This window comes from Amblyraja radiata, chromosome 1 (genome assembly GCF_010909765.2).
Source record: "Amblyraja radiata isolate CabotCenter1 chromosome 1, sAmbRad1.1.pri, whole genome shotgun sequence".
NCBI classification, from domain to species: domain Eukaryota; kingdom Metazoa; phylum Chordata; class Chondrichthyes; order Rajiformes; family Rajidae; genus Amblyraja; species Amblyraja radiata.
The window spans coordinates 12,237,379-12,260,474 of NC_045956.1; the positions used below are offsets into that span (position 1 = coordinate 12,237,379).

At 43.5% G+C, this 23,096-nt stretch overlaps 1 protein-coding gene across 1 annotated transcript in view; it reads left to right on the forward strand.

The window, feature by feature from the left end:
* iqcm (IQ motif containing M) overlaps window positions 1–19,119 on the forward strand; it is a 93,011-nt gene extending 73,892 nt beyond the window's left edge. Inside the window, exons 5-6 of the mRNA XM_033020361.1 lie at window positions 3,240–3,398; window positions 18,568–19,119. Coding sequence (XP_032876252.1) covers window positions 3,240–3,398; window positions 18,568–18,731 — 323 coding nt within the window. The 3' untranslated portion in view covers window positions 18,732–19,119. The remainder of the gene's footprint in view (window positions 1–3,239; window positions 3,399–18,567) is intronic.
* The last annotated feature ends 3,977 nt before the right edge of the window (window positions 19,120–23,096 follow it).

Genomic DNA, 23,096 nt, shown 5'->3' on the forward strand with positions numbered 1-23,096 from the left:
TTAATGTTTTCACAGATTAGAAAAACTTTTTGAATCATACAGTAAATATATTTTGAATCTTATACACTTTACATCTACCATTTATCAGCCCCCTAGTCTTCAGTGCTAAAGTGCTATTGTTATACAGTGTAGGTAGTGTGGCAAGATTGAATTAATGCGATGCTGGACCAAGGCAGTGGATGATAATCCTACAGTTTTGCATCACCAGCTGTCAAATCGACCGGCCCTCCTTAAAGAGGAGATTTCGGGCAATGGTCCTATTCTTGTCAAGTTGGGGGGAGTTCCCCCCCGCCAAGGGTACCATGTAATCCTGTGCTACCTGCTCCATGGTCGGATAGGCGGCGACTAAACCGTCTTCCCCACCTGGTTTGCCAGGTGAGGAGGGGGCTGTGGATCCCCAGCAGGACCAAAAACAAGACCTGTCAAAGGGCGGATGAGCTCCCAGTAAGCCAATGGCCATCCACACTTCAGTAGAAGTTGCGATCACTGTCGTACATAGCATTGTAAAGCACCGTGCCTGTTGATGTTTTCAATGATGATGATGATGAAACATGTGCTGAGGGAGTATAAGAGAGAAAATAAAAGGGTGTCAGGAGTTTGGTCTGAATGGTGTGGTATAACAAGTTATGTTTTCCTAGTATATGTCCCACATATATTAACCATTCGATGAAAGAGTGCAATTGTGCATTGAAATTTGTAAATTTCACTGAGATTTGAAGCAAAGTGTGCAAAATAGACACGAGCAGTGAGTTAAAGGTAATGTAGAAGAATGTGAGTATGTTGTTGTTTGGACAGAAAAAGTGTCCAAAAGCTTTTATATTTTCTTCATAGTGTGGTGCTGTTTTTTAAAGATATCAATATATTATGACGGATGTTTATATGAAATCATGATAAATATTTTGCCCCAAACTTGCCAAGACTTGACCTTGACATCATGTTCAGCAAGGTTTACAGAATCATATTGCCTCCCACTGTCAAGAATCCAATGGTTTGAGGTCCTGATCTTATTTACAGTCTCCCAGCGAGCAGCTGACATCTAAGAGTTAAGTATCCAACTTAGGAGACCTAAACATCTAAGAGTTAAGTATCCTACTTAGGAGACCTAAACAGCAACCTCTGGTGACCTTGCCCGCCTCCCAAGGTTTCCATGAGGTCACAGGAGATTTTGGTCACTCTCCCTAATGGTCGAAAGTGGTTTCCACGTGGTCAAGGCTTCTTCTAGGTTGCTGCTATTTTTTCTTCATGATTAAAACCAGCCTCGACTAAAAATAGGTTGCCATTTTAAAAATCGATCATTTTTTAGTCGCAAGTCTAGTCGAAGCTGCTTTTCTTCATAGTCAAGGAAGGTTTTCAACATATGCGTGGGCGGTGGTAGGAGGTTGCAGGTCACCTCAACCTTGATTTTTTTTGGGTGGCGGGCAAGGTCTCCTAAGTGGGACAGGCCTTTTAAGTAACTGCAATTTAGCTGCCCTGGGTGAAAAATCTACCTAAATGGTTACCTGGGAGGATCTATAGGGGATTTGAGGAAAGGAAGTGATTTCCCAGGAGCCTTGAATAATTTGGCTGGATTGTTTTCACTGGTCCCAAAAGGAGCACCACTCATTCTGTAACCAAAAGATATAAAAGTTTGCTGAAAAAGTTTTCTATAAGCAGTTTTTTCCATCTATCCAATTAAATAGCAATTAAAGTCCTTTACATCCAATGTCGTAGTTGATATAACTTCATCTACAAGTTTACAGATACCACCACTGCAGTGGGTCGGATCACGAACAATGAGGAGACAGAGTACAAGAAGGAGACATAAAATTTAGCAACATATTGTCAGGACAATAGCCTTTCCCTCAATGTCAGCAAGATGAAAGAGCCAGTTATCGAATTCAGGAAGCCTGGGCGAGTACATGCCCCAACCAGCAGCAATGGTGCAGGAGTGGAAATAGTCGAGAGTGTCACGTTCCTTGGCATTAATATTACCAATAATCAATCGTGGACCAAACACATTGATGCAACAACCAAAAAGGCACACCAGATAATCTATTTTCTTAGGAGACTGAGGAAATCCGGCACGTGTCCAATGACTGTTACAAACTTCTGCAGATGCAAAATAGAAAGCATAATGTTGGGTTGCATCACAGCTTGGTTTGGAAACAGCTATGCCAAGATTGCAATAAATTGCAGAGAATAGTAGATGTAGCCCAGTCCATCACACAGATCAGACATCCCACCATTGATCCCATCTACACTTCCAACATAATCAAGACCTTGATCTGCCCTGGTCATTCCTTCCTCTCTTGGTCCCCACCCAGCCGAATGTTCAAGAAGCTTGAAAGCATCGCAACACCAATTTCAGGAACAGCTTCTTCCCCTTTGTTATCTGGCTTCTGAACAGTCTTTCCATAGTTAAGGTACTGTCCAATTCACCTCTACCTCATTGCAGATATTGGATATTGACTGTCTATGGAATTGATGTAGTACAATGCAGAGAACTACATTCTGACTCTGTATCTTCTCATTTGCTCTACCTATTGTACTTGAGTTTGACTTGATTGTATCTATGTATAGTATTATCTGTTTTGTGTATGAAGGAACTGCAGGTGCTGGTTTAAACCGAAAATAGACATAAAATTCTAGAGTAACTCAGAGGGACAGGCAGCATCTCTGGAGAGAAGGAATGGGTGACGTTACGAGTCGAGACCCTTCTTCAGACCCGTCTATGTCTGTGCTGTGTTCAATGTCTGAAGAAGGGTCTCGACCCGAAACATCACCCATTCCTTCTCTCCAGTGATGCTGCCTGTCCTGCTGAGTTACTCCAGTATTATCTGATCTGATTGTACAGCATGCAAATCTAAATTTTTCACTGTCCCTTAGTACACGTGACAATATTAAACCTGAATCTAAACGAATATAGACGGTCTTAAGCAGTCTCTGCCAGAAAATCGTTGGCTAATAGACCATTTGTGGCTCATTTCGAAAGAGTCATTTTATTCTATGCTTGGCTGTTTTAAGTAGAGCGGTTATTTCATGGGAGATTGGGGGCTTGAGGGACTTAATTATTTCCCTGTTCATTCAGGAGGAGAACTGAAGATATCTGTCATTCTGTATTGAAAATAATGATGTGAAACTGGATTGTCCTGAGGAGAAGAGTAATTATTAGAAAGGTGGGGGCACAGGGTATTTATTTGGTTTAATTGATGTTAAATAAAAGTGAAAACATTGTTTAATATTGTCTTTTTATATTTTAGGAACGTATAACCTGCCTGACACACTGCAAAAGAGACAAGTAGTGGAATTGGCTTTTACGATATATCCACCTTCAGGTGCAGGGTTGGAAGATCGGTCAATTTACCGGTCAACATGGGTGAGACCAGTCGTGGATGGAGAAGAAGGTTTCAAATATATATGTAAGTGTGAAGAATAACTATAATTTAACTAACCATAACTGTTTTATAACTAACTTAATATGTACTATGTTTATTTAATGGCTATCCTCCACTATAGAGTTGTGCTAGCTTTCTATTTTCTTGTTCACTAGGATATCCTAATTGCTGCAGTTTTGTCCATTTAAATAACACTGTTCCATTGTTCATCCTTCTCAAGTAAATCACATCACATTTGGTCACATTATACTCCATTTTGCAATCTTTTGTATTATTTTAAAATGATTTATATTATTCTTGCAATCACTGTCCCATCTATATTTGTTACATAGGCAAACTTGACTACCCTGCACTTAGAGTAATTGAATCACTGTTATACAGCATAAACAAGTCCTTTCGGCCCAGCTTGTCCATGCCAGTCAAGTTGTCTACCTGTGCTCGGCCCGTTTGCCTGCATTTGGTACATCTTCCTCTAAATCTTTTCTTTCAGTCGTGATTTTCCTAGATACTTTGTATCTTAATGCATGAAGCTTCCATAGAAGGGTGAGCAACCCCATCATACGATGATTTATATTCTTCAGACCTTCAGGTGTAGGGAGGTCTTGACCCTTCCTGTAGTGTGACTATTTTACGAATATGCATTATTCTTCCCCGTGTTTTCTTTCCCTTGTCATTTTGCACTTCCACCCAAATCAAATCAACATCTTCCAAGGCCAGATCATCACTTGCAACTGTATTTAATTCACTTCTAATCAACAGTGCTATCCCACCAATTTTTCCACCTAGCCTATCCTTCCCAAATGTCATTTATCCCTTAATATTACGTTTCCAGCTTTGATCTCCTTGTCTTAGTAATGGCTGTTAGATCAGACACATTAACCTATTTGGTGTTGTTCACCTGCTATGAATGCTTCGTGCATTAAGATACAAAGACTTTAAGCTTGACTTTGAGCCATTTTTTAATGATCTTACTGATGCCTCATGCCTTTTTCTTCCATTTGTGCCTTGCTTCACTCTTCAACATCACCCTGCTTGGGTTCTCATCCCCCTGTGAGACTAAGAGTCCGTCCCATCAGAAAATAGGTCATCAATTTACAGATTCTGGAAAAATCACTGCTGATTTTCACCTCAATACGCTTTATGGAAAATAATATTTAAGGCTCAGATTTAATTCATCACAAATATTCCTCTTGGTTTGTTTATGATACTTAAAGCTTCCATTTGATGAAACAGGACTGTCACTAAACTGAAAAATCAAGTGTCAAAAATGATTTCACTAATGGGAAGTTTGAGTCTGAAATTGCTCAGGGGCTATGACACCATGAGGTGGAGAATAAAACATGTATGAGATGCAGAACATTATCAACTGGAACAAGGCAAATCCAGGATTGCACCCAGAAGAGAATCCATACCTAGCTTTTGGCAGGAGGCCATAAAGTCCATCAATCTCAGTGCTTAGTTTCCACCTTTAACAAGGTTTGATTGATGGGACAGCCTCCCTACAAATTTCCATTGATACTGATGCATCCAGGAATGTCCAAGTATGGATCAGGACATTGGCCCGGATAACCAACTGGGTGATAGATTTGAATATTAATTTCACTTTTGCTGCTCTTACAAATAAGAATTTGTTTTGGATGTTGTCCTTTGCATCAGTCTTGATTTCTTTGTGCCAAATGTGAAGGCATCAAAGAAGCGGATCAGAATTGTTGTATATCTGTTCAACTTGAAAGACCAAAGCATCATCTGTACTGAGACTGGTGAAACTTGACTGCCAGTCAGTAGGAAGGTTTTTCAAGTAATGAGTCTTATCTTGCTAGATCCAAACCCTGCAACCTGCTACTTGAGCTGTAATGCAATGCGACTGCCACTGAAAATAGGACCGAACCTTCCAACTATTTCAGGGTGCTGAGGCAATTGCTCAAATGTTAAGTGGAGCACAGAAAAAAAAGTTTTTTTTCAACTTTTTTTATTTTTTTAGTATGTTTTAAAGTATGTTTTTGATGTTTCTCGGTGTATTTTGTGTGGGGGTGGGGTAAGGGGGAAACCGTTTCGGCCGCCTCCTCCACGGAGAGGCGACTTTTTCCAGGTCGCCTCCACCATGGCCTAACAGCAAGGATCGGCGCGGCCTTTCCGGGAGACGCGCCCGGGGCTTCAGCGGCGGGCGCAGCGTGAACTCTCGGCATGGAGCGGGTGAGCACTCGCTGGGGCTCGCTGGAGGGGAGCGCTCCGTTTCGCTGGCCCGGGGCAGCCGGCAGCCTGAAGCCGTGGTCTGCACAGCTCCAGCTGGCGCGGCGTCTACAGCCCGGGATCCCTCGTGGGGGACCCGGGGGAAGAAGAAGCTATCACTGCCGGCCCGCGGCCAACTTTTACCGCGGGTCCGGCATGGACTTACCATCACCCCTGGAGGGGAGCTTCGGCCACTGGCCCTGCAGTCTGCGGTGCTTCTGGCTGTGGCGCGGCAGGAACCTTAAACTTCGACCGCCGGCCTGCGGCCTACACCAGCCTGAAGCCGCGGTCTCCGGTGGGGAAGAGCCGATCCTGGACATACCTTGCCTTTGACGTTGTCCCTTACCATCTGGACGCCCGCAGCAACGGCTGCGGAGGGTGGAGGTCCCGACCACGGGGGAAAATGGAGGAGGTCTGGCCAGGTTCTGTGCCTTCCACCACAGTGATGAATGCTGTGGTGGATGTTTGTGTTATATTTTTTATTGTGGTTGTGTGTTCTTTATTATTGTACCGCTGTTGACAACCCAAAATTCCACCGACCCTGGTTGTGTGGCAATAAATTCTATCAATCAATCAAGAAGAGACTAGATCATTTTTTTAATGATCTCTCTTTCTATCAGAGGTGTTGCTGAGTTTCACAGCATCATCCTATAAGTTACTGTTACACTTTTGTTGCTTTTGCCTGGGAAGAACAGTAGAAATATGTTAGCTGGCAATTTATCAATCTAGTCTTGAATGTGGAATGACTGAGTATCCACAGCCCTGTCATGAAAAGTTTCAATGATTCATAGCCTGCTGCGTTGAAGACATTTCTACCCATTTCAGTCCTAAATTGTCGATCCTTTTTCGAACACTTCTGTATTCACTGGCCAAAGAAAACAACCTTTCAGACTCCAACCTATCCATACACCTCAGTATCGCGTAAAGTTCACTAATATCATCTGTAAGTCTTCTAACTTCCATTGAGTATAAATTCTCTCTCCTCTTTGAACAACTCTCTTATCATTAGACTCAATCTCTGTAAATATCTGTGAATAAAATGGGCCAAGAATATCGTGTGGTTTTGTTTCCAATAATGAACGGAGAACATTTTGTGGTTAGGATTAGGAGACATTGTTGACTTAATATTGTAAACTTTGAATAATGTCCTTTTGACGAAGTCTGGCTTCCAGCCCAAGCAACAAAATCATTTAAGAATATGATGTTTAATTATGACAATATGGTTGGATTTTCTGCAGATATCCATGATATACTTACATTTGTTTAATCTAACCTATTACTGCAATAGTTATTTGTGCAATTTAAATATTGTTTTTTTTTAAGATATCCTCAACTTTTCATTTTTATTTTTTAATTGAAAAATCATGTCTTAGCTTGTGGCATACAAATACATTCTAAGTCATTTCTGAGGACTAAAGTAATTAAATGGGTATAACACATCATCAAGTGGCTGTTCTGATTTAAAACTGACATTGAGTCCTCATTCCCACAGTGACAAGCCTTTTTCCAAGCTCCCACTCCTGGACTTCCCCTACCAGGCTTCTACCCTCTCAGGATCTTTTCATTTCCCACTGCCGGTCGACATCAACTATCTTGACCTCTTCACTCCCTTTACCCACTCCAATATCACCCTCTCTGAACATGTTCACTCCGTTCACTCTGTAACAATCTTAATATAATCATCAAAGCCACTGACAAGGGAGGTACCTTTTGCAATCTGACCCTTATAGTACTGAGGGCAGGCCAGCTCTCAGGCACTACCTCATACCAACTACTGGACAAAGACAGATGATGTTTTAGGTTGGGATGCTTCTGCAGATTGATTGGAGTAGGGAGCATCAGGAATGTGGCAACAGCGGAACTTGCTATCAAAACATGGAGGGGACCGAGGACACCATTTTTTGGCGGCCATGCGCGCATGCGCATGCACACACACACACACACACACACACACACAAGCGCGCGCGCGAGGCTTCGGAGGCTCAATCCAGCGCTAAATGCAACTCAATTCTGCCTGTCTCACCGGGTTAACTACAGCCCTGTCTGGACTGACGGGATACCAGCGCTGCTTCTCCACGTTGGCCATATTTCCCGCAAGTCCAGGAAGGCTGTAGGCTCAGCTGGCGGGACAGGCAGAGTTGTGCTGGGTTTTGCGCTGCTTCTCTGCGCTAGCCCATCTGATTCCCAACCAAAGATCCTATAGTGGAGGATCTTTGCTGCCGACCTCTCTGGCCACCCGCGGTGGGGGGTAGGGGGGCTACTCGGGAGGGAACAGGACAGGACCGGAGACCCGGCCAGGATTGATCCTGGCTGCGGGTGAGTCACAGTTCTGTGCCACATCTCCCTCCTCCAATCACCGCGCTCTATCCTCAGCCCCCGCCCCCCACTCCTCCCTCCTCCAATCATTGTGCTGAATCATGTCCCACCCCCATTGCCTGCTGACCGACGTCTCTCTCGTCCCATCGGCGCCCTCGATCATCACTCCCACCCCCACTGTCTCGCGGAAAGCGGAGATTTCACCGGCTTTTAAAATCCGGATTACAAAAACTTGGGGGGGATGTCCCCCACCTCTCAAAACATGGAGGGGACGTGTCCCCTCTGCCCCCCCCCCCCCCCCCCCCCCGGGTTTTCCGCCCCTGGAATGTGGGAACGAGAGATTGGAGCAGGACATCTTTTTGTCTCCTTTTTCACTTTCTAATCACACATAAGTCTTTATCACTTTCTCCACCCATTTATCAATCAAAACCATCCTCAGCTGCATCCACATATCACGTGTAGGACGGAACTGCAGATACTGGTTTAAACCGAAGATAGACACAAAATGCCGGAGTAACTCAGCGGGTCAACCCGAAACATCACCTGTTCCTTTTCTCCAGAGATGCTGCCTGGCCTGCTGAGTTACTCCAGATTTTTTGTGTCTATACCTATCACTTGCCAAGCTTTGTCCTGCTCGAATCTCTCAACTGTATTTTCCCTCTACAAATGCTATCTAATGCACTGGGTTCCTCCAGCACTTTGTGTTTTGCTCAAGATTTCTGTATCTGCAGTTTTTGCATCTCTCTGGGTATGATTACTTATTGTTTAAATTAGAATTAGCTTGAATCCATTGTTTTAAATAATAGGTTGATGTATTCTTCTTTCAATGAATAATTATTAATTGACTGAAGGAAGTTCTTTTGCACATTCCGTAGATAGTTTCCTGAAGAGCTTTATTCTCACTAATTACTTGTTCTTCTCAGGTTTATTCACAGCAATTTAACATGAGACTGTAAGTTTTTTTTCACATGCTTCCTGCCAACGCCTCAGCAGCATTATTCACGAGAGAAACCATCAAGTTGTCAACTTTATATTTTAATTGTAAATTTCCTCAGGATACAACAATTCATTCGTTTTTTTGCAGTACATTGTCCATATACTGACTCTTTGAAACAGCTATATTATAAACAATGCTGGAAATACTTTATGTGCTGCAGCATCTGTGGAAAGTGGAATAGAGTTGACATATCAGGTCAAAGATCCTTTGTTAACAGTGGGAAAGAGAAAAAAACAAATAGGGATACAGCTGAAGGGACAGTAAGATGAATAGGACAAATGGAGTATTTCTGATAGTGAGAGGCCAGTGTCTCATAGTCATACAGCATGGAAACAGGCCCTTCGGCCCAATTTGTCCCATCTACACGTCCCATCTGGCCCATATCCCTCTAAACCTACCCTATCCGTGTGCTTATTCCTCAACTACCTCCTCTGGCAGCTCGTTCCACACACCCACCACCCTTTGTGTGAAAAGGTTACCCCTCAAGATCCTATTAAATCTTTCCCCCCTCACCTTAAACCTATGTCCTCTGGTTCTTAACTCCTCAGGGAAAAACTGTAAGCAAGGTAATGTGATTGATGGTGGAAGCTAGAGGATGAGGATTATTATCCTTTATTCTTAAAGGTCAGGAAATGATGGCAGATAGAGAGTGAGAACACAGAGAAGGAAATACAAGTTGTGAAATGCAGGGCTGCAGGTCATGTCCACAGGTCAGGCCGTGCTAAATGAGAATTAGTGATGAGAATTAATGTGGCAGGTAACAGAAAACTCAAGGTCTTCTCCAGTCTGAAGGTGGGCTTCTGCAAAGCAGAGCCCAATCTGCATTCAGTTTCTCCAATTTGAAGGAGAATACATTGTGAACATTTAATGGAGTACATTGGAAGATGAACAAGTAAATCATTGCTTCACCAAGAAGGATGTTTGGGCCCCAAGAGGATGGAAAAGATTGAGATGGAAGCATCTTTTTGCTGTGGTTGCATGGGAAAGTGCTGTAAGAATGAAAGTGGTTGTTGAAGACAGAAGAAGAGCCCGGGACTAATAAAGGGAAAGGTTCATTCAAATTTTTGAAACAGCAGGAGATTAATTTGGAGTATTGTGTACAGTTCTGGTCCCATTACAGGTAGGATGAGGAGGCTTTTGAGAGAGTACAGAAGAGGTTTACCAGAATGATGCCAGGATTAGAGCCTATTAACTATGACAGGTTCGACAGCCTTGGATTGTTTTCTCTGAAATGTCGCAGGTTGAGTGGAGACCTGATAGAAGTATATAAAATTATGAGGCATAAATAGGGTAGACAGTCAGAATGTCTTTCTCACGGTATAAATGTCAAAGACTAGAAGGCATAGCTTTAAGATGAGAGGGAGCATAGTTTAGTGGAAAAAGACAGAGCAAGTTTTTTTACATAGAAGGTGCTGGGTGCCTGTAATGTACTGCCAGGGGTCGAGGTTTAGGTATGATATTGGCATTTAAGAGGCACATATGCAGGGACTGGGGGGAAATGGATTATATGCAGGCAGATGAGATTACTTTATCTTGGTATCATGTTCAGTATAGACGTTTTGGGCCAAAGGGCCAGTACCTGTTCTGTACTTTTCTATGGACACAAGGAACCACAGACACCGGTCGGCAAATATAGGACACAAAGGAATAATTCAACAGATCATGCAGGATCTCTGAAGAATAGCCAACATTTCAGGTTGAGATCCTTCTGCAGAATGATTGTAGACGGTGGGGAGACAGCTGGAGGAGAAGTGAGTGAAAGACAAAGATGAGACTTTGGGAACTGGTGGATACAGGTGAGCAGTGCTTTTGATTGGCAGAAGTCAGGATAAAGGCCAGAGATGAAAAGATAAAAAATGTGAGATAGAATCGAAGAGTCCTGAAATGGGAAACCAGAGGAAGAAACATGGGTGGAAGGGCAAAGGGGAAAGGGAGACGGTGCATCCAGGTGAGAGAGGGAGGTAAAAGGGGTGAGGGGAGGGGGGGTTGTAGATTAATTAGCTAAAATTGGAGAATTCAATGTTCGCACTGTTTGGTTGTAAGCTACCCCAGCGGAATATGTGGTGCTTGTGGCCCCACTCTGGTAATAGAGAAGGCCCAAGGTCAGCATTGGAATGGAAAGGAAAATTAAAATGGCTAACTTTTCTTTGTACTGTATTTTATATTCTCATATTTTGGAATCTCCTTAAAGGTGGTTGGAATTATGAAGGATGATCCATTGAATGAGGAGGCTGGAAGTGTGGAAGATGAGACTTTGGGAACTCCAGCCTCGCTCTGTCCAGGTGGAGAGGGAGTAAGAAGCGCTCCTAGTCTTCTTAGTTTTTCTCAACATCAGAAATACTAGGGGACTGAGGATCTAGTGGGAGGGAGGAACTGAAGGGAATCCACATTAATCAGGAAATGATGTTAGGTAAACTTGTGAGTGAAGGCAGATAAATCCCCAGGGCCTGATGGTCTGCATCTCAGATTACTCATGCAGGTGGCCCTAGATATTGTGCATGCATTGGTGATCATTTTCCAATGTTCTATAGACACTGATTCAGTTCCTGTGGACTGGAGAGTAGCCAATGTAACCCCACTTTTTAAGAAAGGAGGGAGGGAGAGAAAACGGGGAATTATAGACCAGTTAGCTTTACATCAGTAGTGGGAAGATGCTTGAGTCGATTATTAAATTTGTAATAGCAGCACATTTGAAAAGCAGTAACAGGATCGGTCAAAGTCATGGATTTATGAACGGGAAATCATGCTTGACTAATCTTCTGGGATTTTTTGAGGATGTAACAAGTAGAATGGATAAGGAAGAGCCAGTGGATGTGGAGTATCTGGACTTTCAAAAAGCTGTTGACAGGGTTCCACACAAGAGATTAGTGGGAAAAATTAGAGCACGTGGTATTGGGGGTAGGGTAATGACATGGATAGAGAACTGGTTGGCAGACAGGAAGCAAAGAATAGGAATTCACGGGTCCATTTCAGAATATCAGGCTCAGTGCTGAGATGCCAGTTATTTACAATATATTTTAACGATTTAGGCAAGGGAATTAAATGTAACATCTCCAAGTTTGCAGATGTCACAAAGCTGGGTGGCAGTGTGAGCTGCGAAGAGGATGCTATGAGGCTCCAGGGTGACTTGGATAGGTTGGATGAGTGGTCAGATGCATGGCAGATGCAGTATAATAGTAAGATTAAACGAGAACTTACCAGTTTGAAGTTTGATCTTGATTTTATGAGGAGTTACGATGAGCAATTACGTGAAGAAGGGCCGTCCGTCTGCGTGCGCGTCAATCTTCAAAGCAGCGGTGTTAAATCACAGATAAAAAAGAAGACCTGAGAATAGTAAGATTGTGAAAAACTTGAACTTCCATATGACCTTGATAATATGAGGGTGGGAGCGGTGGGCATGTAATCGCTCATCGTAACTCCTCATAAAATCAAGATCAAACTTCAAACTGGTAAGTTCTCGTTTAATCTTACTATTTTACTTCGGAGTCACGTGAGTGACTACGTGAAGATTTCAAAGCTCTGTGATTTTACGCCGGTTACGAATCCAAGCGTCACACACTGAATGGATTGACCACGGATGCGTGTAATCATTAAAGCATTCAGACATTACGTAGTTAAGTAAAGAAACTGATGCTTTAAATGAAAGAAAAGTTTTTTAAAAAGTTACCCCTCCCAACCTTGGGGGGAAACTAAGGGACAGAACTTAAAATGGTACGTGCAAACACCCCCAGTCCGGTTATGGGTTTGTTATAAAAACCGGTGGACCGTTATTTCATTCGTCCATCCTGCAGCCACTAGGATGTCGTTAAGGGGCACGCCCATAGCTCTTGCTGCCGACGTAGATGCAGCCCTGGTGGAGTGAGATTTAACGATATAAATGTTCACTCCTGCTACCGCCATTACCTCCTTTGACCATCTGGAGATGATTTGAGTTGATACCTTCTGGTGTAGTTTTTTATGGCTGATGAGGACCACTTGTTCTGAGCCTCTCAGATTCTCCGTAACTCTCAGATAGTGGTGTTAGTACGTTACCACACACACAACCGTTGGTCCTCTGGATATGCCAAGAACTGGATCTCCATCCCTGGCATTCCTGGCCTGCTCTGTTTTATCAGGTTCCTGATTAGGAATGTTATGTTGTTCATATTGGTGGTCATGTAGTCCAACTGTAACTTTTGCAGTGTCTGGACTCTTTGTCAGCATACCACCTTCAGGGTTAGTTATAGGCAGTCCCCACTGTCAAAGTAGGGTTAGTACCACGCTCACATCCCATGTGTCCGTGTAGCTTGGCCTTGGAGGTATTAAGTTGTAAATTCCCTTCATGAATTTTGTTGTAAAGGGGTGCGTTCCTATCGACCCGTGCCCTGCTTCCAGCATCAGATAGGAGGAGAGTGCGCCTCTGGCACTATAGATTGCACTATAACTTTGTTTATAGTTATGGTACAGAGTTGATAGGAACTCCAAGACATCCGTTATCCGAACTGTGTTGTATTTGTTCGGACAGTCCTATGCCTTGACATGGCCTCCTCAGAATCTGCAGACCAACAAGTTAATACGTTCTTGTAGTGGATGATTGCTCCCTGTAACTGGGTTCACTAGGAGGTCCCTGCTCTTGGGTATAGCCATAACTGGCTGGACTATAATTCCCAAATTTTTTGGGAACCAGGCTTGAGTAGGCCAATCTGGCACTACCAATATGCCTGTGGCTTAGTCTTGCTTGATTTTGGTCAAGCATCGGTTTGTGAGACAAATTGGCGGAAAGCATACATAAACATTCCTCCCCAATTGAAGGAGAAAGCATCCACTGCCTTAGCTCCTGGATCCAGCTCGCAGGACACATATCTGAGTAACTGATGGTTTGGTCTAGATGCAAACAGATCAATATCTGGTATGCCAAATCGTGTAGTTATTTCGTTAAATACTGCCCGATTCAACATCCATTCTGTGTTGTTATTAAACATTCGTGATCCAGCATCTGTCACCGTGTTATATCTACCTCGTAGATAGACCGCTGTAACCCAAATATTCCTCTCGATACACCAGTGCCAAATGAGGTTCGACAATCTGTCGCAAGATACAGATTTTACACCACCCTTGTGATTGATATATGCCACCGCAGTGGTGTTATCAATCTGAATTTGAACAAGCACAGGTTGCATATCGCTACAGAAAACCTTGAGTCCATATTGTGCCCCCAACAATTCTGGGTAATTGATTCCCTGTGTTGGGGAATTACAGACTCCTGCTCATTCCATCTGCCCCCACAGCTCTAGACTGTGTTTGTGGCTCCCCATCCTTAGCCGCTAGCATTGGTCTGAACCACCGATGGCTTTCGAGCAAAATTTCTCTTGAGCTGTCTCTCGTTCGTTATCCACAATGTCCTCTGCTGTTAATCCATAGTTTTGCCAATTTGGCCTGCATGTAATCTGAGTGTTCGTTCCTTTGCTCGCTGTAAATTCTGGTTATGCAAAGGCCCGTGACGTACTGCTGGAAATGCAGCTACTATTTGCCAATTACACTCGCTGTTTGCCTGATAGATGGCTAGTATTTGACTATCAGGTCATAGCAGGCTTACTTAATCTTGTTGTTTGCCCCTAGGCAAAGTCACCAACATATTTACTGTTTTTAATAGTAAATCCTAGGTAATCAGTTACCCTTGTAGGTGTCAATTTTGATTTAACTGGATGGATGAGGGAACCAATTCTTTCAAACAGGATTTTGGTTTGCTTTGACTGATGCTTCTGCCAATTCTTGGTGACTCCAAATTGAAAATGTCCTCCAAATATGCCATTACTATGTGGTTTTGAGACCTTTGTAGTCCCAGAATTGGTTTCCGTAGTTTAATCAATAGTCTAGGAGCTGCTGTCAACCCATTTGGCAGAGCCATGCCATCCAGTTAAACTTCAAATATCCCCTGTTCTTAGTGAATAGACACCGAATAGTATGCATCTTTGAGGTTGATGCATGCCATGTGACCATTTTATAGGAAGCTCCTATAAAACAGTTGTTAGACCATAACAAAATTTTACTGTTCTGAAAGTCTATACTGCACAAATGAGTTAAACCTGAATGAAGTGTGACATCCTCCATCTGTCACCTGTCCTGGAAGGCAATCCTGCCCATAATACTGGGCCTGCCTCGAAGACAACTCCGGTCTGAGTTCCAAGTCTGCTTGGAACCTATGTATGTTGTGCAGTAAAAATAATCACATGTTGTTATCTGTTTTTTAAAACCAGATCTGAAATTCATGTTATTGTCATTTTGAACAAAAACACAAGAGTAAAATTACCAACATGTAACTGGTCCACAATCCCTTGTTTCGGTAAACCCAGACCCACCTACCTCCATGGCTACCGGTGGTCTTGTGGTAAGCCCAAAGGCCCCTGATGCGGGTTCCTTTTCTCTCCTTGATTGGGAGTAGGACTGGTAGGGAGTATGGATTCCATGTTTCTCCTGACCTCTGCTTGGGTCTTGATCTGAAAACCTTATCATACTGAGCTTGCCTTGTAAGACAATTCTGGCCATAATTCTGAGTCTGCCTTGAAAGACGACTCTGATCATATTTCCGTGCCCAGCTTTCAAGCTACCACCGGCTTCATTGAACTGCTTATCCCCTATGGAGGTGTGGGGTGTGTTGTCGCCTACTGATGAAGTTTGCTTGTCGTTGTACCTTGATTGGTCCGACAGCTTTTGCTTCCTTCTTCTGGTCTTACCTGAAGAGAGGATTCGGCGGCTAGTTTCTCCAATGTTACCCTGATAGCGCTGTTCCCTTGCCGGCATTTGTGCGAATATTCTGCCAACTGCTGGCTCTTGAGGCCATATGCATGTGCTTCAGTATGCTCATACTTTAAATTCGAGATCAGTTACCTACTGATCACTCACACTCTCCTCCACTGAGAGTGAGATTTGTAGGCAGACCTGAAAACAGGTGCTGCCGCAGGCCCCTGAGGATACCTGCGCTGACATGGCCCCTCCAGCGGACCTAAATGAGATTCTTGCTTTGGGTCAGACTGAAACTGACCGTGGATGCTCCTCTCCTCAGAGCAGGAGACATTTGTGCAGCCCTGAAACAGGTGCCGCTGCCTGCGGGTTCTCCATAATTTCCGGGCTGATAACTCCCTCCTTTGGAGTATATCATTGTGGAGCACCTCTCCATCAGGTGCTCCATGTGGGTTTTGAACGTTTAAACACGTTACCCATGAAGGAGGTTATCCTCTCCATCCGGGATCCTCCTGGCCTACCCTCCAATTGGGTTTGCCTAGGTACTCCTGGCCCGTTTTGTTTTCCCCATGTGTGAGGCTGCTGGCACGGCCTGCTGTAGAGGCCCGTGCTGATACTGCTCCCTCCTTCGGAGCAGATCATTGTTGGAGCAACTTCTCCATAAGTTGCTCCATGTGGGAGAGTCGTCCTCAGACGCTCTCCTTTGAGGGAGGGTATCCCTCTTCCCCGGACTCATCTGAGTCAACGGGTGTCAGACTTGCGGGTGGTTTTTACGTCCCGCAGGACCACCACGGAGCTCCTCCTCCTGCACCAAGTCTTTTCTGCCGGTTCTGCCGGCGGTAATGTTGGGAACAAGACCGTCGCCCGCTACTGGGAATGCTGCGGTCTTCGGCAGCCGACTTCCCCGCGGACCGTCTCCTCGACATCTGGGCTCTGAAACTACAAAAAGCTTCAAGTCCCAGAGAACGCAGGTAAGTAGTTCAACTTTCCTTACCGGCCCATCCCGACGGCTGGGAGGACACAGTGCCTCTCCAGTCCGTCATGCGCGTTGCGTTCAGACGTAATGACGCGCACGCAGACGGACGGCCCTTCTTCACGTAGTCACTCACGTGACTCCGAAGTAAAATGTGTATAAATGTGAGGTTATCCACTTTAATGGCAAGAACAAGAAGGCATATTATCACCTGAATGGTGTCAGATTAGGAAAAGGGGAGGTGCAATGATGTCCTTGAACTTCAGTCACTGAAAGTAAGCATACAGGTACAGCAAGCAGTGAAGAAAGCAAATGGCATGGTGGCTTTCATAGCAAGAGGATTTGAGTATAGGAGCAAGGTGGGCCTACTGCAGTTGTGCAGGGCTCTGGTGAGACCACACCTGGAGTATTGTGTGTAGTTTTGGTCTCCTAATTTGAGGAAGGGCATTCTTGCTATTGAGGAAATGCAACGTAATAATAATAATAATACATTTTATTTGTTGGGCGCCTTTCAGACATCTCAAGGACACTTTACATAGATTAACAGGAATATAAACATATAATCAGAGTAAAATAAATAATAAAGACATCACAGAGACACAAACTAAAAACAGAATTCAGTCCAAAAACAGAAAATCAAAAACACAATGTAGTTCACCAGGTTAATTCCCGGGATGGCAGGACTGACATATGGTTAAAATAGTATGTACCTCCTAGTGAAGTCATTGAGCCACAACCTTCTTAATGCCATTCTCCTCGGGGAAATGCAGTCTTCAATTCACATTTCATCGACGCATAAGTGGAACCATATCCACTCACCAGCGATGGCCAGCATTCACAGTTTGACACATGGGTCAAGAATACAGAAGAACCTAAACCTCTTTGTATCTCTTGCACTGGCCAGATGGTACCTGGTTTCAAATCCAGAATACGAGATAAAATGCGCTTGAAAATGGCAGCAAAACATGGTTTTGAACTTCTGTAAATAGTTGTAGTAGTTGAGTCAGTACAGAGCATCATTATTGGTTTTGAGGGGAAGGAAACCTTGACAAGAACAGGGCGCTGATAGTTGTAACCAAGCAATTGCATCCAAGCTCTTGCAATCCTTAAATATAGCAGTCTTCTTACCTATTATATTTTGTTATTCAATAGAAATTGAATGCAACCATTTTTCTCATTTAAGTTCTATTTAACTTTATGTAATAAGTGGGAATATGTTGCCATGTAATGTTTAATGAGCATTTTAAAATAAAATGAAACAATATTCAGATTTTGCATTACTTCACTAAATTCTTCATTCATCAATGCAATATGAGGAACAATTATAAGCTTGCAATTAAGTATGGTGGGGATCACCAGCATACACTGTTGGTGGCTGAGATTCTCCACCGGTTGCGAAAAGTTAGAAAATTACCTCACAGGTGAAATGGTCCTGATATTGATGGAAATACAGGAAGTTTGGGGAAGTATTGTGGTTCCAGGACAATCAGGCAAAGCTGGGGATGCTGAGCTCCTGTTGACCATTTCTCCTTCTGTTTGCTCTCTGGTAACTTCGACTCCCATTCCTTAACTGCACAGGATCTCAATGCTTTGTCTGAAACCAACATAAATCAATGGACAAAGAGGTAAATTGTACAATGGTAAAATACCTCCACCTGGAATTATTGCTAATGGGGGAGAAATTCTGAAAGATTTCATGGCTGGAAATTTGTGCACCGTGGCTGTGGGGAGGGCTGTGGCATTGGAGAACTAAACTTTTCTTGTGTATCTCAGAAAGACAGACACATTATAGAACCTGCCCAAGTTATCATTCATTTAAATCAATAGACAATAAATCTTGGATAATAAATTAGTTCACCCAAAAATTAAAGTAGCTGCCTGGTCAAATAGATTAAATAATATAATTAGTAGGAATATATGACTGTAAAATCTAACCTATTTAATATTTGCCTTTTTAGTGGCTGAACACCCGGTCTTGCAGGAAGCCAAAATAGAAGTTGTTGGTAAATTGGTAGCCCGTTCGATATCTCAGAGAAACGAGATCCGGAAAGCTGCAAAGAATACGATGGAAGACTACTTATTAGACGACACATGTCTAGATGAAATTACTTCCCGAAAATAAGATCTTTGGTTCTTTTCATGAAGACCTGGTGGCAAAAAAATTGCCTTTGAAGCAAATGTTAACTAACTTGCATAACAGTTTGCGCAGTAATATTGTGGACATAAAATGGCAAAGAATCTGGATGTCTGTATTTTATGATAGGGAGTATGACGTACCTCAAACTGATAGCATGTAATTAATATAAATATTAAATTATTTTATCTTTATAGCCATTAAAATGTTCATGACCCAAACAGATAACAAATTGGAATTGCAACCACAAACTAAGTTCCCACAAGGCAGAAGATACTGGCAGAGGTGGGTTGTCCCATAACAATAGAAAATTTGGAGAAATATTTTAAATCTTGTTTTGCCAGTCTTAATAATAAAGCTGATACATACAAAATTAGGCCGAGCCTATCATGGTCTATTATTGATTTGAAAATATATTTTTTATTGTAAACAAGATTTTCAATGCCGTTCACGTTTTAAAATGGACTCTGTTGCTGGCTGGAAGACATGTCCCCAGATTAGATTCACAAAATAGACACCAACCTGTAAATTAGAATGTATTCTACCTGGGTTTAGAGAGGCAAAATTCTAGCTTCAAGAAAATTCAAGAACAGACGCTTGTGGCCAGCAGATTCATCCTGCCTGTCGTCCACACACTGGAGTGCCCATGGGGGCCATATATAAGTTGGATGTTTGTCAACTGGTGATGACCTGTACAACAGGAAAGATCCATTTGGAAAATAATGAGTATTAGAAAAGTGAGGCACCTAGGCCCTGAGAATTCAGCATTGGCTCGTATATTTGGGATAAGGTTTTTTGCACATCTATCCAGTGGAAATCTCTGAGACAGGATGGGGAATGTGTATGTTACCATTTTCTCTCTGCATCACGTTATTTGTTTCTGGGACACCAGTTTAAGAAATAGGAATGAGACAGGTGGAAGTGTTTAATTACTTGTTACCCAGCTGTTGCCAAATTAGGATCAATCAGCATCCTTTCTTGAGAAGTCTACAGTCCTGGAGGATCTGCAGTTCTGCATGGTTATACAGATCACTGGATCTTCATGCTTTTCATGATGCTGGAAAGAAAGAAATGTTTGTCTCTGCTGAGAGCACATTTTTAGAGCCTTATAAAGAGTTACTAGACTAAGTGGGACCCGTTGGGGTCCCATGTTTACACAGGAGGGCTGTTCCCCCAACGCAATATTCCACCTCTCCACCAATTTCAATATTGGTTGGTGGCCAGTGGGGGTTGTGAGCCGTAGGGACTGGTTTCCAGGTGGCTAGTATGGACATTGTGGGCCGAATGGATTCTTGGGCTGGCAGGTCAGTCACTCAGGCCTGGTGGGCTGACAGCTCAGTCACTCAGGCCTGGTGGGCTGGCAGCTCAGTCACTCAGGGCTGGTGGGCTGACAGCTCAGTCACTCAGGCCTGGTGGGCTGGCAGCTCAGTCACTCAGGGCTGGTGGGCTGGCAGGTCAGTCACTCAGGCCTGGTGGGCTGACAGCTCAGTCACTCAGGCCTGGTGGGCTGGCAGCTCAGTCACTCAGGGCTGGTGGGCTGGAAGCTCAGAAACTGCCAGAAATTCTGCCCAAAACAGATGAGAGACTCTGAGAGAGAGAAGGGGGAGTGGGTGGAGAATCAATTTTAGACATTTTTCATCTATTTCTGCAGGTCACAGCAATGAAGGAGGAAAGTCTATCCTGGCCTGGATCTCACAAGGAGCCAATGAAGGGAGAAAAATACTGGAGTGAGGTTTAATACTTGCAGGGGGAATACTTCCTGATGGACCAAAGGGACTCCTCCTGGGCTAGTACAGGCCTGATGGGCTGAAGAGACTCTTTAAAAAAAAAATCTGAATGAAATCTCAGTGAAAGTAACTTTTTCTAGATTTTTCCTGGCCTTGGCACGGGCCTTTTGGGCCAAAATGCATTTCCTGGGTTAATACGGGCATTTTGGGCAAAAGGGACTGGTTTCTTGGCTAATAAGGGCCTTGTGGGCCGAAATGAGTGGTTTCACGCAGGCCAAACAACTCATTTCATTTCCGTTGCAATTTCAAACACGGCAGGCCAAACAACTCATCTCATTTTCATTTCATCTCATTTCCATTGCCATTGCCATTTCAGTTTCAAGCACATGGCAGGCCAAACAACTCGTCTCATTTGCATTTCATTTCCATTGCCATATCAGTTTCAAACACAGGGTAGGCCAAACAACTAATTTCATTTCATTTCCATTGCCATTGCCATTTCAGTTTCAAGCAGAGGGCAGACCAAACAACTCATCTAATTTTCATTTCATTTCCATTGCCATTTCAATTTCAAGCACAGAGCAGACCAAACAACTCATCTCATTTTCATTTCATTTCATTTCCATTGCCTTTTCAGTTTCAAGCATAGGGCAGGCCAAACAACTAATCTCATTTTCATTTCATTTCCATTGCTATTTCGGTTTCAAGCTCAGGGCAGGCCAAACAACTTATTTTATTCTCATTAAGGGCTAACTAATCATTTATTGCAAGTACATTGAAGACTCACAGTTCAGTAGACCCACAGCAGAATCACAATTGTGGCCTCTCTCTCGCGATCTTCCAGAGTGACTGACTCACGTCCAGGCATCCAGGGTTTTATAGTCCTGCCCCCCCCCCCCCGGAAGGGGCGTTACCTTCATCATGGTGATTGACAGGCGAAAGGACCAATCACAACTTTTATGACATTCATAACTTTTTTATTTTACATCGATGGGAAAATTCTCAGAGCCTGCTCAGTGGAGGAGGACTATGAGTAAGATGGCCAAAATTCATAGTGATATATGGTAGCACTTTTTCTAAAATCATTTTACAGCGCAGACAAGAAGTGGTCAAGATGAGACTTTTAATTATATAGATGTTCAGTAAAGGATCTGAGCCATTACATAAATGTCCTAAACACAACATCTGCCAGCTTTACAGCTCAACCGAACAATGTCGAGCAAGATAATTCACTGAAGTTTATTTTACTGAGTGCTGCCATTTTTGACATTGCTTGTCCTTTTTTCAGCCTGTATAAAGTTCACATGTTCTCTCCAGGCCTATGAGAGTTTCATTTTCTCTCCTAGGACTAGTTCTGTTTACCTCCCACATCCCAAAGATATACTTTGGGGCTGTCCTACTGCGGCAACCTAATCCGCGAGTTCAGGCGAGTTTGCCCTCGACTCATACTCGCAGCATGGTCGACACGATGTCCTAGGAGGTCTTTGTAACTCTCCTTCATGCTCGAGAGTAGTCCCCGCGTACTCGAGGCCTCAGCTAGGTCGCGGCGTATTTTGCAACATGTTGAAAAATGCCCGCGAGTAAAAAAAGGTCGCCATGGAAAAAATCTATATTTTTTTACTCGTAGGTTTAGTCGAGGTAGGTCGTAGTACGTCAGCATGTTAGTCATAGGTAATTGAGGGTAGTCGAAGGAAATCGAGGGTAGTCGAAAGTAAAGCTCGTTGAGTAAAAAAGGTAAGTAAACCGACCGGTAATGTTAAATGCCCACTAAACTTTATTAAAAGTTGTCTGGCGTGGCTCCACACCTTCTCTCCCCTTCTCTCCCCTACTCTCCCCCTCTCTCCCCAAGCTCTCTAAAGGACTTACTGTTATAAAAACATATAAAATAGGTGCAGGAGGAGGCCACATGGCTCTTCGAGCCAGCACCGCCATTCATTGTGATCATGGCTGATCGTCCCCAATCAAAAACCCGTGCCTGCCTTCTCCCCATATCCCTTGATTCCACTAGCCCCTAGAGCTCTATCTAACTCTCTCTTAAATCCATCCAGTGATTTGGCCTCCACTGCCCTCTGTGGCAGGGAATTCCACAAATTCACAACTCTCTGGGTGAAATTTTATATGCTTCTATAAATATGCCCCTCAACCTTCTAAACTCCAGTGAATACAAGCCTAGTCTTTTCAATCTTTCCTCATATGACAGTCTCGCCATCCCAGGGATCAATCTCGTGAACCTACGCTGCACTGCTTCAAACACAAGGATGTCCTTCCTCAAATTAGGAGGCCAAAACTGTACACAATACTCCAGATGTGGTCTTACCAGAGCCCTATACTGTTATGTGCAAGCCGTCTTTTACCTTCCTGTTCATCGCGGGTGTGAATTTCAGACAGCGCTCCCCCGCTTTCACTGGCCCCCACCTTTGCGATACAATACAATACAATACCGTTTATTGTCATTTGAACCTCAAATGAAGTTCAAACTAAATTTGGTTTCTGCAGTCATACAACAAGAAAGAAAAACCAAGACACACAATTTACACAAACATCCATCACAGTGAATCTCCTCCTCACTGTGATGGAAGGCAAAGTCATTGTCTCTCCCCTGTTTTCCATTTTTCTCCCGATGTTA